This window comes from Pempheris klunzingeri, chromosome 16 (genome assembly GCF_042242105.1).
Source record: "Pempheris klunzingeri isolate RE-2024b chromosome 16, fPemKlu1.hap1, whole genome shotgun sequence".
In the NCBI taxonomy this organism is placed as follows: domain Eukaryota; kingdom Metazoa; phylum Chordata; class Actinopteri; order Acropomatiformes; family Pempheridae; genus Pempheris; species Pempheris klunzingeri.
Window position 1 is genome coordinate 23230186 of NC_092027.1, and position 13321 is coordinate 23243506.

General features: G+C 42.0%; 1 protein-coding gene across 1 annotated transcript; it reads left to right on the forward strand.

Moving 5' to 3' along the window:
* Positions 1-1365: 1365 nt before the first annotated feature.
* On the forward strand, positions 1366-10199 carry kpna6 (karyopherin alpha 6 (importin alpha 7)). The gene is made up of 14 exons (XM_070846465.1): positions 1366-1476; positions 3866-3999; positions 4139-4231; positions 4417-4516; positions 4599-4693; positions 5140-5271; positions 5451-5539; positions 5651-5750; positions 6645-6808; positions 6890-6968; positions 7102-7227; positions 8303-8430; positions 9055-9239; positions 9859-10199. Exons 1-14 carry the CDS (start codon positions 1473-1475, stop codon positions 10044-10046), a joined length of 1617 nt encoding a protein of 538 aa, XP_070702566.1. The 5' UTR covers positions 1366-1472; the 3' UTR covers positions 10047-10199.
* The last annotated feature ends 3122 nt before the right edge of the window (positions 10200-13321 follow it).

Genomic DNA, 13321 nt, shown 5'->3' on the forward strand with positions numbered 1-13321 from the left:
CCACTAATGAGGTCGGCAGGAGAGGTCTTCCTGTCTCTTCATTTACATCTTTTTTTCTTTTTCATTTACAACAGCTTGGATTCGGATGTGAAAGGAGGGTATTGATTGCAGTGTTTATTATATCTGCATTAGGAGCTGATAGTGAGTGGGGAGACTTACAGTGGAGGTAACCATGTCCTGTCTACTTCAGTTTAAAACCCTTCAGATATGCCTTACTAGGCTCCTATGATTCCATTACTGAGGCAGTCTTTACTCTGTGGCATTGACTAATGGATAGCCTTTGCTTTTCTGCAAAGTGTAAGCTGCTGTATGATGTGCTTCAGCAGGCCTAGAAATGAGAAAGGTAAAGAACTCACAAAGGAGGCCCACTGAAATCAGCCTGGACGAGCCCCAGCTACAGCCCTGCAGACTGGATCTGAGAGCGTTTGAATGCTGCCTCCGTTGCACAAATTGGTCCTGTGCGTTTGTTGTTTGATACCAGCGGATAGCTGCTATCTAGAAAGCACTGTCTTTTGATTCATCTCTGTGCCACAACTCCGGCTAAAGGCTGTGAACTCTCGGCTCTCGCGGCTCGGCTGAGAGAAGCTCAATCCGAAGCCTGTGGCGACTCCGTGAGCGCCTGGATCTACGAACAATATTTGTTCTTGTCTGCTGAGAAATTGTAATCATGGGGAAGTATCTGTGCAACAGTTGACTCGACCTCCCACACCCTCTCTAATAGGGAACAGAGCCAGACTGATAGCCGTGAATGCCCCATTACTTTCAGTTTATCTGTACAACATTGCCCCCTAAAGTTTTATTCTGGAGCATTTCCACAGGCTCCCTGTGGATCCCTTGTCAGAGGACAATGCTGCACTGCAATATAGTGCAGTTATTTACCACTACCTGCTCCCAGCAAATTGACCAAGGATGCACCTCACCTGTATTACACTGTCACATTCACTTAGAGGAAAACACAGGGGAACCACGGCTGTTCACAAACACAGCATTTCAAAACCAGAGGGAGATTTGCTGATCCAAGACAGAGAGTTATCTGAACTATGCCAGAGGGTATGCGTGATGGAGAGGTGTGAGAGACGTTGGAGGAAAATTGCCACTTAAAATCACGCGTCCCCTCACCCTCCTGCAGTAACTCTTAAGGCGCTTTAGTGATAAATACATGAACGAACAGGTGGTTCAGCTTAGTAGTTTTGACCAGTGTTTCCGTCCGAGCCTTAATTAAATCTAATCCTAAATGGATTATGAATCTATGTGATCCTGTATCCTTTACAGCAGGTGGCTAAAGGTGAGGAGCGGGTTTTGCGGTGCTGGTGCGCCCTCTGGTGGAAGGAAGTCGGCGTTATATTTTGACGTTTCCGTCTCCGGCAGACATATTGCTTACAGGAGCAAATTCTGGAAAGCTTGAAGAGAGAAAGGATTTAAAACTGATTTATATCTTCTCGACTTGATACTCTCAAACCACATAGGACACAATGGGTAAGCTGTTCGACACACCGAGAGTACAGATACGCGGTCAGATAGTTGAAGATTGGGCCGTGTCGACGGGAGTAATGGTTATGAAATCCTCATCCTGTCACTGTTGTTCGGCTAGTTAGCTAACTCATTAGCTAGCTAGCTAGTTAGCAGTGCTACGTAGTAGCGCAAGATGAGTTGCCAGTTTACGCTAGTTCTTTTACTGTTTAATAATATTAATATATTAGACCGTCTAGTCTTGAAACAGTGTTTAATCGTTTATGAGATGTCATACAGGGTATACTAGCTCACTTCTAACCCGAGAAAACACCATTTTCATTTGTTAGCCAACTTAAGGAAACTTAGCTAGTAGCTAACTTCATTAGCACCGCGCTCTGCCGTCTGTGCTTAGATGGAATGACACACGTATAGTTTGATAAGTTATAATCATCGAGTTATTATTATCGAGATGTTAGCGAGTCTGTCGGCAACTGTAAAGCAGCAGTCACTAGATTGTCGGACACCAGTGTTTCTTTGCAGTCAGGTGTAGTTAGCATTAACAGTAGCAAGCTGTGGAGGCGCAAGTGAAACGATAAGCTAGTGCAGGTTAGTGGCTATTTCTAACGTTATTTAGCTGTTTGTTCTGGGCTGTTTGGTGGATATGTCGATTGTAACTTGGCAAGAGACTCCCACTGAGTCGGAGCGGGTTATAAATCATCACCTATGAAATGACACAATTCAATAGACACAGTTATTAGACAGATTTGTGTCCGCGGAGTGGCTAGCGTTAACGTTAGCTTAGCAGTGTTAGCATTGACATTCAGCCTAGCTCTTAAAACCTGGAGAATTGCACGGTAGAGTAAACATTTTACTATTTAATCCGTTCCTCTTCTTTTGAATAGTTTGACAATAAAAGTGGAATCGGTGAGCTGGCAAATCCACGTCAAACTAAAAACGTGGGACATGTTTGGCAGCTCGCTAACATCACTGAGAAACAGTAACGTTATTGACAAATGTGACTGCACTCTCATGGACCAGCCTGCACATACATGGGACACCAGGGGTCCCCACGTTTTCCAGACTGTTCCCGACAGCATTATGCTCCTTCATGTGTGTTTTTGTTTTGTGTTTTCCATTTGTAGCTAACAGCAATATAACAGTTGGTTACATATCTGAAAATGCGAATAACAGATGGGCAGGGACCTTCTCCAGCAAACCTTGAACCATAAACTTCCAGTCAATCTATTTTATTATTATAACAGGAGGCCTGTTCCACCCTTCCCTGGGCTCCATTGGTTGGATTGGCACCAAAGCAGCCTGTTGTGCCAAATCAAACATACAATAAATGATACTACATAGATACGCAGATAGCCTCTGATTTATTTGGTTTTGATATATCTGCTGTTAAGATTTCTGCCACCACTCTACGACAGAGGGCTTAATGTTGTGGTCCAAACCTTGGTAGCGGCCAAAACTTCAGCAAATAAAAACCTTATCTACCAGCGTGGTTGGATACAAGGTGTAAGTAGGAACATGTTTTTGTTTTGTTTCTTGCCTCCTTGCTGTAGGAAGGTTCCACTCTGAAATGCCAATGTAGACATGCTGTCAGCAGAGTTATTTTTGCAGCCCAAATAGCAAAGTCAGTGCAGTTCATACACAGCAGCTAATCTAAGTATCACAACACAGAAATGAGCCCATCCAGCCGCAACCTGTGCTCGTGGGCCGTCCATGCCTGTGGCTTTACCATCTGCACACATTACACACACGCCTAAGCTTTTTATGAGGCTTGTTGCCCTTAAACCATAACATGACCTCAATTTGCGCCACTTGTTCCGATATTTAACCTAGGAAACTCCCGCTATTACGATGCAGGACTTTTGGCACAGAAGGTTGGCACCATCCTGCACTGGTGGCAGGTTACAATGTTGTCCCCACTTCTCTTTCTCTCTTCCCTGAAGCCCTGGGTGACTCAGGGATCTGCCCAGTGCCTTGTTCTGGTGGCATGACTGCACAAATGCTGAGAATGGGCAGTTTGTCCTGTGTGGGCACCAATTTATGCTAACTCTGCGATTTAACTCTACTGAATAAATACGTTTGTTCTGCCTGCCAGCTGACTGGTTAGTGAAGAGCTTAGCTCTGTGTGTGTGTGTGTGTGCGTGTGTGTGCGTGTGTGTGTTAGGCTGTGTTGTCCGGCTTTTATGAGCTTGTTTATACAGGTCGTTTTTATATATAGACCTTCGTACACACCGTTTCATCATCAAGACCTATTATAAGAGATGCCAAGCAAACTTTGCCCATCACATCTTCACTTACTCTTCCCTGCCCACTGTACACTTGTTAAGTTCAACTTGGGTGAGGCCAATGGTGCACAACTGTAAATCCTGATTTTTACCTTTCGTCTGTGGCCCATCAGAGCCGTCAGCCAGTCCGGCCAAAGACAACTACAGGATGAATCGCTACAAGAACAAAGCACTGAACCCAGAGGAGATGAGGCGCAGGAGAGAGGAGGAGGGCATCCAACTCAGGAAACAGAAACGAGAACAACAGGTAGTACACCATACCTGTCCATTCTACTTGTCAGATCCTTTATATATCCGTTTGAGATTATATCAGTATGTAGTTTATGTGTACTAAAGTAGCCTAACCTGGCTGTCTCTGTTTGCTCTGACAATTTTTTTTATCACAGCTTTTCAAGAGGAGGAACGTGGACATTCTCAATGAGGAGGAAGCCATGTTCGAGAGCCCTCTGGTGGACTCCTACCTCAGCTCTCCAGTGACAGTGAGTGTCTGTTTCTCACAATATGGACAGTGGCTCACACAAGACTTATCAGAGATTTATTTTACATTACATGTTTAGGTATTTCTAGGTAGATATTGTTGTCTAGTTAGTTTTCCCAGACTGCAGGTTATAAATGGTGCAGAGTAGATCAAGTGTTCAGAGTGTTTATGCATGTATTGTTGCAGGAAGGAGTCATTACCAGAGACATGGTTGAGATGCTTTTCTCAGAGGACCCGGAGCTTCAGCTCACCACAACACAAAAGTTCAGAAAACTACTTTCCAAAGGTACATAACATGCACTTATGACTCTGTATAGCTGTGGTACCCGTCATTAAGTGGCATTCAGTTTTACCTCTGTTCATTTCAGAGCCCAACCCACCAATTGATGAAGTTATAAACACACCTGGAGTAGTGGAGAGGTTTGTGGAGTTCTTGAAGAAGAGTGTCAACTGCACACTACAGGTCAGTTTGGTTGAAAACCATGGAACGTGTACAGAAGGTGTATATTTAGCATCCATCAGGTGACTAGTGCCTGTAAAATGCTTGTCTCTTTTTGCATTGCTGACTAGTGAAATTTTAGATTTTCCATTCGGGTTAATACACAATCTATGTTAGATTTTGTTGCCTCGAGCAACTGCACACTCAAAGCAAGACAATCGCTCTGCATTAAACAAGTTTCTGATCAGACATCATTTTTGATGTGTGAAATCTTGTCTCTGAGTAGCTCAGTATTTTAAAGTGAGTTGAAATGGGTGCAATTATTTGTTGAGGTGACCCACTTCTCCAATTGGGATCCCAAAGTTTACTGTCATTTGATTAATTAATTTAATTAAACAACATGTTACAGCTCCCTGGTAAAAGATGTTGAAAATGATTCTTTTTTTCTATGACTTTTTGTGCTGCTGCAGTTTGAAGCAGCTTGGGCACTGACCAACATAGCGTCAGGCACATCCATGCAGACAAAGACGGTGATTGAGGCTGGGGCAGTGCCGATCTTCATAGAACTACTTAACTCTGACTTTGAGGATGTCCAAGAACAGGTAACACACAGGCATGATATAGCATTGGCTTTTGAATTTACAGAAACTGTACGCTATGAACCATTACCTGGATATGACATAGTCTATATCGGGTTATGATGTTTTTATCATATCGCGCTGCTTACTTGTACCCAGTGTCCATAGGTAACAAAGGTTTGGTGTATTTTTCTTTTCTGCAGGCTGTGTGGGCATTGGGCAATATTGCAGGGGATAGTGCTGTGTGCAGGGACTATGTGCTGAACTGCAACATCCTTCCACCACTGTTGATGTAAGTCTTTTGTCTCTTTAGGGGGAATACTTATTCAGGCCTCTAGTTTTCTATGCTAACACATTTTACATTATCTCATGTACTAACATTGGCTTTTCCTTGTCATTTCAGGCTTCTGACCAAATCCACTAGATTGACGATGACTAGGAATGCAGTGTGGGCTCTGTCTAATCTCTGTAGAGGAAAAAACCCTCCACCTGCTTTTGAAAAGGTTTCTCTTCACCTTATGAAGTCAACACCAAAACCACTTTGATGATTAGTGATCAGGCGTGCAATTTTTTTTTTTTTAATGTTGAGCATTTTGCGAGGGACAAATGTGGCTTTCAAATCATGCATAATGGTCAGTGCTGCTTGGACACACATTCAGGTGCAGGATAGAGTTAACTCACTGTCACTGCCATTCATGCAAAACCTTGGACCACAACTGAAATTCTATAGTTCTTGCTTAACCATAGAAAGATTTAGCAAAACATGGTTATTGACTTTCAGTTCAGCTGAGTTGTTGTGACAATATTTACACTGGAGATCAAATGTCTCAGTGCAGAAAAATATTGTAACTTTATAGGATTTTCTTTTCTTAACCTGGTCACCTTGTGGAAAAGTAATTCAATAACGTACAGTCTGGTGAGTTTAGATGAGCAGAATGTCTGGTTGACAAGGTCAGAAATCACTTCAATATCATACATAATACATTTAATATATCAATTGCATAGTAGCAATATAGGAAAGCTATAGCTGTTAAACAAAACCTATAGCTGCTGTAACAAAGCCCTTCGCTGTGAGGAGATGTGAAATCCTGATCGAGAACAGGGTGGCACAGCACACTCAGTTTACCTGTTTTTATCCATTTAGTCCTATAGTAAATGCTGGTTGATCCCAGGGCACAGCAGCAGTATATGAAGGACTTATTTGAAAAGAACTATTAATGCCACTATTATGTATACCGATATTTGAATACTCATACCATACAAGTTCACGGACAGCACTGTTAAATTACTGAACAGCATGAATATGAAAGGGAAAAAAAAAAAAAGGTTGTATTTTCTTGTCTGAATGCCAGCCTTCATTGTACAGCAGTGCTTGAAATTATGTCTTTGCTGTTTAGGTGTCACCCTGTCTGCCAGTACTGTCCAGGCTTTTATTTAGCAGTGACCCAGACTTGCTGGCAGACGCCTGCTGGGCCCTGTCCTACCTCTCAGACGGCCCCAATGACAAGATCCAAGCTGTCATTGACTCGGGCGTCTGCAGGCGCCTTGTAGAATTACTCATGTAAGTCCAGCCAAACACCCTGTCGTCTTTGTCACACTAAATGTGGCACATAAATTCTTAAAATTCTCTCTGTCTCTGCAGGCACACTGACTATAAGGTGGCCTCCCCTGCCTTGAGAGCTGTAGGAAACATAGTGACTGGAGATGATATCCAAACACAGGTGAGAGAAGAAGTTTGCTACAGTATGGTGCGTTCACATAGGCTTATTTGTCAGTGGGATGAATTCATGGTTCGTTTTATTTGAGTGTTCATGCTTAATAGTGAGGGTTCACCCACTCTGTTGTTGTGTTTAGGTGGTGTTGAACTGCTCAGCCCTGCCCTGTCTGCTGCACCTTCTCAGCAGTGCTAAAGAGTCCATTCGCAAGGAGGCATGCTGGACCATCTCAAACATCACAGCAGGAAACCGAGCACAAATACAGGTGGCGCACACACTCTAAGCTCATGACTAAAATGGGGTCTACCTGCAGAATACCCAGTTGGCAAAGAATAGGCGGATACATTGGGTTTGGTTGAATTTGTAAGGAGATAACTTTAATGACGTTTTGCTCCTGATACCGAGTCAATTCTGATAATTAAAACATCCAATTTTTTCTTTATTCTGTTCTACATGAAACAACAGCTGCTTCCTTCTGGTCAAACCTTGCACTGCCATAACTGCTGTACATGTTCAGAGATCTAGGGATTATTAAGAACACTACCCCTTCTTTCTTTCTTTCAATTAAAGAGCTCTGCTCACACAGTGACATTTTCCAACATCAATTTTTAGCTCATGATGATTTATTATTTCAAATATAATAAGTATTTGTTGCATTTTCATGCCCTTTGCCCATTTCAGTGTGCTCCGATCTACAAAATGGCATTGATATATTACTGCATTGATGAAAAGTGTGCACTGTAGTACGTTACCAGTAATAAGCTCATTCATTATTCGTGGTATCCCACAGTCTGACATTTCCCTCTCCAGCTGTGGCAGCAGAAATTTGTATTTGGGCGCTGTATTGTTTCATAATAATAGCGTAAACGGCAACATGAATGGCATTGTAATAATTTGCACATTGAGAAGAACACAAATGAGTAATTGTATCTATGAAATCCTCTTTATTGCAGATTAAACTTTATGTGTTGAAATGTCAGCATTATGCAGTGATTTTGACCTTGTATAATCCCAGCTGGTCTTATTTAGTCTGTGCTTAGTTTTGGTTCATTTCATGTTCTAGAGTTGTTTCTGATGCTTCCCTTTTCCAAAACTCCAACTCATATTTGTTTAATGGTCTAATATGGATCTGCACTGCATTGGGTGACTAGTTATTACAAACACTGCCTCAAAATGTCATGTTTTCTGACACTGCTTGTAATATTTTGTGTATCTATATGTATAAAGTTTTATGTATGTGATTACTTTACCCATTCTTTCACCTGGGTTGGATTTTGTGGGATTTGCAAAGGTAAAGATATAACTATGTCCCTGACTTCAGATGTTATCCTTCCCCACAGACGGTAATTGATGCCAACATCTTCCCAGTGCTCATCGACATTCTACAGAAAGCAGAGTTCAGGACCAGAAAAGAGGCGGCCTGGGCCATAACTAACGCCACCTCAGGAGGAACGCCTGAACAGATCAGGTCAGACCACAGTAAATAAATTGGAGTCTCATTAAGAAATAAATAAAAGAGTGGAGTGATGCTTTAACCACCGTGATTAAAAAGCAAAAAGTGAAGGTATATTATTATGCTGAAAATTCAGCACATAGTAGGAACCATGAAGCATTATTATCTTTGATTATTTTAGTTTAGATTAATTACAGTAAATGCTGTTCATTCAATAAATGAATCAAATTGGTACTTGAGTAAAGTTGTGTAGTATAATAATAAAGCAGGTTTGAACCATGTTAGTGGGACGTTTTGGACCTTAGTACTGTCAAAAATAACAAAACGACAGAAATTACAAGAATTTGTCACTCCACATCATTATTTGTTATCTTCCAATAATTTGGGCGCTTTGGCGTGGGGAGTGCTGAATTAGCAGATAAGCAGTTTTTCTTTGCAGTGTGCCCCTTCATATACAGACTGCTATCACTGGATTACTTGAATACAAAAACGTTAAGGTCGAGACTCTTTTGCAAGTTCTGGAGTTCTAAGGAGCATCTTGTTCCTGATTTCTAGGCAAAGTAATGGATGTTTGCTTGTGATAGAAATCATAGGTAATGATATGATGGAGTCATCATGTCTGTGTCTGCTTGCATATAGATATCTGGTGAACCTGGGCTGCATTAAGCCCCTGTGCGACCTGCTGACGGTGATGGACTCTAAGATTGTCCAGGTGGCTCTCAATGGGCTGGAGAACATCCTGAGGCTGGGCGAGCAAGAGGCCAAGCAAGAGAACAACGGCACTGGAGTTAATCCTTACTGCAGCCTCATTGAAGAAGCCTACGGTACTGTACCTCATACACACACACACACAAACGTACGCGTACCGAAAATCAATTTAATACAGGTTTGATATATTATATCATACACTAGTGGATAACGGAGCTGACAGTAGCCGATAAACCGTGTACAAAGGAAGGCCATCATTTGTATGGACAACCAGAATAATGAAAACTATCCTTCATTCCCATGTGGAATCTCCAAAATATAACGCTTCGCTAGTGGCAAAGAAATTTCACTAGTAATGTCACCATGCTGGACATTAGATAAGAGACAGGATGGGTAGGTGTGAGCTTTGGTACCAATACAAAGACGACTATTTTCATACCTTTAGGTGGAGAAACAACTAACATGCTTTGTCCAGTTTTTCCTTTAACAAAACACTGCAAAAACTGTTCAGTGCAGCAGTATTAAGTAGAAATTGCTGCCGTCTAAAGTAAAGGCTTCTTGATCTTGTATCAGCAAATATTTGATCAAGCGATAAGCAAATGAGTGTGACAATCTCACCAAATAGTAGCCAACTTTTGATGGAATTTTAGATTGAGGTTTCGTACCCAGGCTACCACAGTGACTTAGTTATTATTCTTATAGTATTAAGGGTCCGTTTCTGGCTGCTTCCCCCAGGTCTTGACAAGATAGAGTTCCTCCAGAGCCACGACAACCAGGAGATCTACCAGAAGGCCTTTGACCTGATCGAGCACTATTTTGGGGTGGACGACGAAGACACCAGTCTAGCCCCTCAGGTGGACCAGGCCAACCAGCAGTTCCTTTTCCCCCAGCAGGAGGCCCCCATGGAGGGCTTCCAGCTATAAGTCGGCACCCCCGCTCCTCTAAAGTACACCATTGACCCCCTCCATGCCTCCCCTCTCATGGAGGACCCTTAGTTGCCCAAGTCATACCTTTTATGTCCTCTTCTCTGATCTGCCACTACCCACCTTAGCCCCCATGTCTACCACCAACCCTCCCCCCACAAACACACACACCCTTTGGAGGAAAGGTAAAACTCTCCCACTCTCCAGACTGAAACCCCCCCCCCCCCCCCCCCCCTTCACATTCTTCTCAACCAGTAGACTGACTTCTTGCGGGGCAGGCTCGTGTGTCACCTGTCCAAGGGGAGAGCGCCCCACAAACTCCGTCACACTTAGAAGAGGAAGTGATCACATCATAGCCCAAAGTGTGAGTCTGCCCTGGCTTAAAACGCACACACAGACATCTTCCTGCCATTTGATAGCTCTTAGGTTCTCTCATTGGCAGTAACGATGGTTTGTTGGTTAATATCTTTATATACACTTTATTTTCTTTTCCAATGGGACATTCCTACTTTCAGGATTACCCACGCATCCCCATGCAAGTCCACAGACTGGGGTGCATGAGGTAAAATATGCCTAGCTCTTGATGTCAGTTTGACGTAGTGCAATTCAAAAGGAAGAAACTTGTAACATGGTCCCTTTTTTGTTTTATGATTGGTTATTTTTCCCCCAACCCTTATTTATCTGCTCCTTTTTAGTGCTTGTGATTTTTTTTTTTTTTCTTTTTCTTGATTGGCTTAGGGCTGGTCTCTGCATATCTAATGACGGGGGGAGGAATCTTATTTTTATGGGGGTCCTGAGGCACACATGTCCACCCAAAGTCAAGGGCTTTCTGCTGCCCTGAGTCTGATGCCCAAGCTTGAAAGTGTGATTTTTGTTTTTCCATCTATTCATATTTTTTTTTCCGTAGTGGGACACATTTCGGGGGGGAGGGTTTAGGAGGGGCAAAATGTAAAAAGTTGGAGACCTATCTGAACTTGGGAAAGGATCTGAATAGGATATTGGGAAAGGAGTTGGGTTTTTAGTGGAAATGTTTAAAGATCTAGAAAAAAAAAAATCCAGGTTTCGAGGGTGGTATAGTTAGAGATCCAATGTTCGTCGTGTGCTGTGTTATTAATAACAATACATTTGAATTATGAAGTGATCTAACTATTAAACAAGGCATAGTTGGGGATTCAGGGGGAAAACAGCCAGCGGCAGCAGCAAACCAAACTTATTTTTGTATTGAGCTGAATTCAATGGATTTGCGGATGTTTAAAGCAGGGTGACGTGCCCCTTGCAGTACAGACATCAGTCAAAGACACAACATTTATAGTTTGGACTTTCTGATTTCATTGAAGCCCTGTGTAAATGGGTGGCTGCTGGTTAGCTGGGCCCCCCTCCTCCCCAGGTGTATGTGGTAGGGTTTTTGCATGGTGTTCTATTACCCTGCCTACAGTCACTGAGTATCCCTGGCCGAACACAGACAGTTGGAACAGAGAGATGGAGAACAGTGAGGAGAAAGACTGAGAGACATTGCTGTACACTGCTCAGCAGAGGTAAAAAGCAGGAAGTGGGCCACAGCTAATTGGTTTGGTGATGTTGACAGTGTTAGTGTAGTGGCGGTGGTGGTGTTGTGTATAGTGGTAGAGTTGATATATAACCTTTGACATTCTATATCACTATAACTTTGAGGAACTGGAATGACAACTGTTAATGATTTTGCATGGGTCCATTGTGATTCGTATAGGTATTGATGTAAATAGCCGATCCTCTGCCTGGCTAGGAAAGTCTACGCCGCTTCCTTGTCCCCTCATGGGTCTAATAACAACCAGAGTTTGGCTAGGGATATATCTCAGACAAGTGACAAGCCTAACTGCAACAAAAAATTCAAGTATGAATATATATTTGAATTTTGATGTACTTGCATTATATAAATATATATATATATATATATTTGCGCACACTTCATGCACACTTGCATACAACACCAGCAGACACTGTACACACACCTCACACAGATGAGTGGCTATTAGCAAGGAAAATAGTTTCCATAGTCTCTGGATTTAAAAAAAAGTAGTAATTTTTTCATTTTATTTTGAAGCTCTGATTTTCTCTAAGTGTGAAAATTGCCATTGTGGCTGTTTTTTTGTTTTGTTGTTGTTTCAGCGCACTTAGTATATTTTCTTTATTTATATAAAAAAAAAGTTGCCCTTGGTTCAGATTTAATTAAGCCTGATTTCTGTTTTAATTGAGACGATGAAAAGATTTTTCTCGAATTCAAAAGTGATTCGGAGCTCAAACACAGACGTTATGGAAACTTTTTTGTTGTTTCTAACCACATGACTTATGATGGTTTAAATTAGCCCTGTAAACCTGACCTCAGGTCAGCTCTGCCAGCGACGGGGGCTGATCCTGGGTCAGGGTTAAAGGCGCCTTGTGGATGGAGCAGAACGGTGGTCGTGTGATGTTTGACTGACAGGCACTGTGTGAGGAAGAGGTTGATTGACTCTATGACTATGTCCCCATCAGAGTCTAGGAGCCCCTGTTCTGTGGATTACTGAGCACAGCCCGGCATTAAATCATGGACCTGTGAACAGAATTATGTACATCTCAACAAACATGATAGATCAGTCAGTTGGATATTGTGCATAAAACAAAAACAAATTTCCTTTACACGATAAGACATCTAGGGATGTGCAGAATTAGATTTTTCCATTTGGTTTGTTTCAATGGTGCGTTTTCTTGTGCGTCAGCAAAAAATATTACAATACAAGAGGCTGCTGACACGCAAAGGTTTAAGCATCAATTGAGTGAGGAACATAAGTTCATGAGGCTTGCTAGTGTCGCTCTTTGACTTTGAGATGTTATCCACAGAACACGTGTGCTCCTAGTAGACATGAGAGTTCAAATCATGAATAATTGAGCATCAAGAACTTAACCTCTACATGACAGATGTGTAGAGCAGCATTTATAATAACTGAAGTCTTCGGTTTTATGGCCATTCTGTGCTTGGCCTGCAAATAATGCCAGAATTGCATCAACCAGGAAAAAATATTTATATTTCTGAAAAAAATGAAAATGCACTCCTATTCACAAAAGTGCCAATCTGACCAACAAAGACTGGAGGTTCTTATGTGTCTGTCTTTGACTTATAGATTATTTTCTTTGTCTTTTATTTACTTGAATGTGCACACATTTTGTGCAGAACATTGCTGCTCTATTTTCCTTATCTTTAAAGTTACATTATTTGCCATTGTTTCTTTGGAAATGTGGTATTCTTTACTGTGGGCACCTAA

What these genes read in the sequence shown, in the direction of transcription:
- kpna6 (XM_070846465.1), top strand. An exon ending in CGCCTTGTAGAATTACTCAT is followed by an intron (nt 6,809 to 6,889) that starts GTAAGTCCAGCC and finishes CTGTCTCTGCAG; the next exon opens with GCACACTGACTATAAGGTGG. An exon ending in GGAACGCCTGAACAGATCAG is followed by an intron (nt 8,431 to 9,054) that starts GTCAGACCACAG and finishes GCTTGCATATAG; the next exon opens with ATATCTGGTGAACCTGGGCT.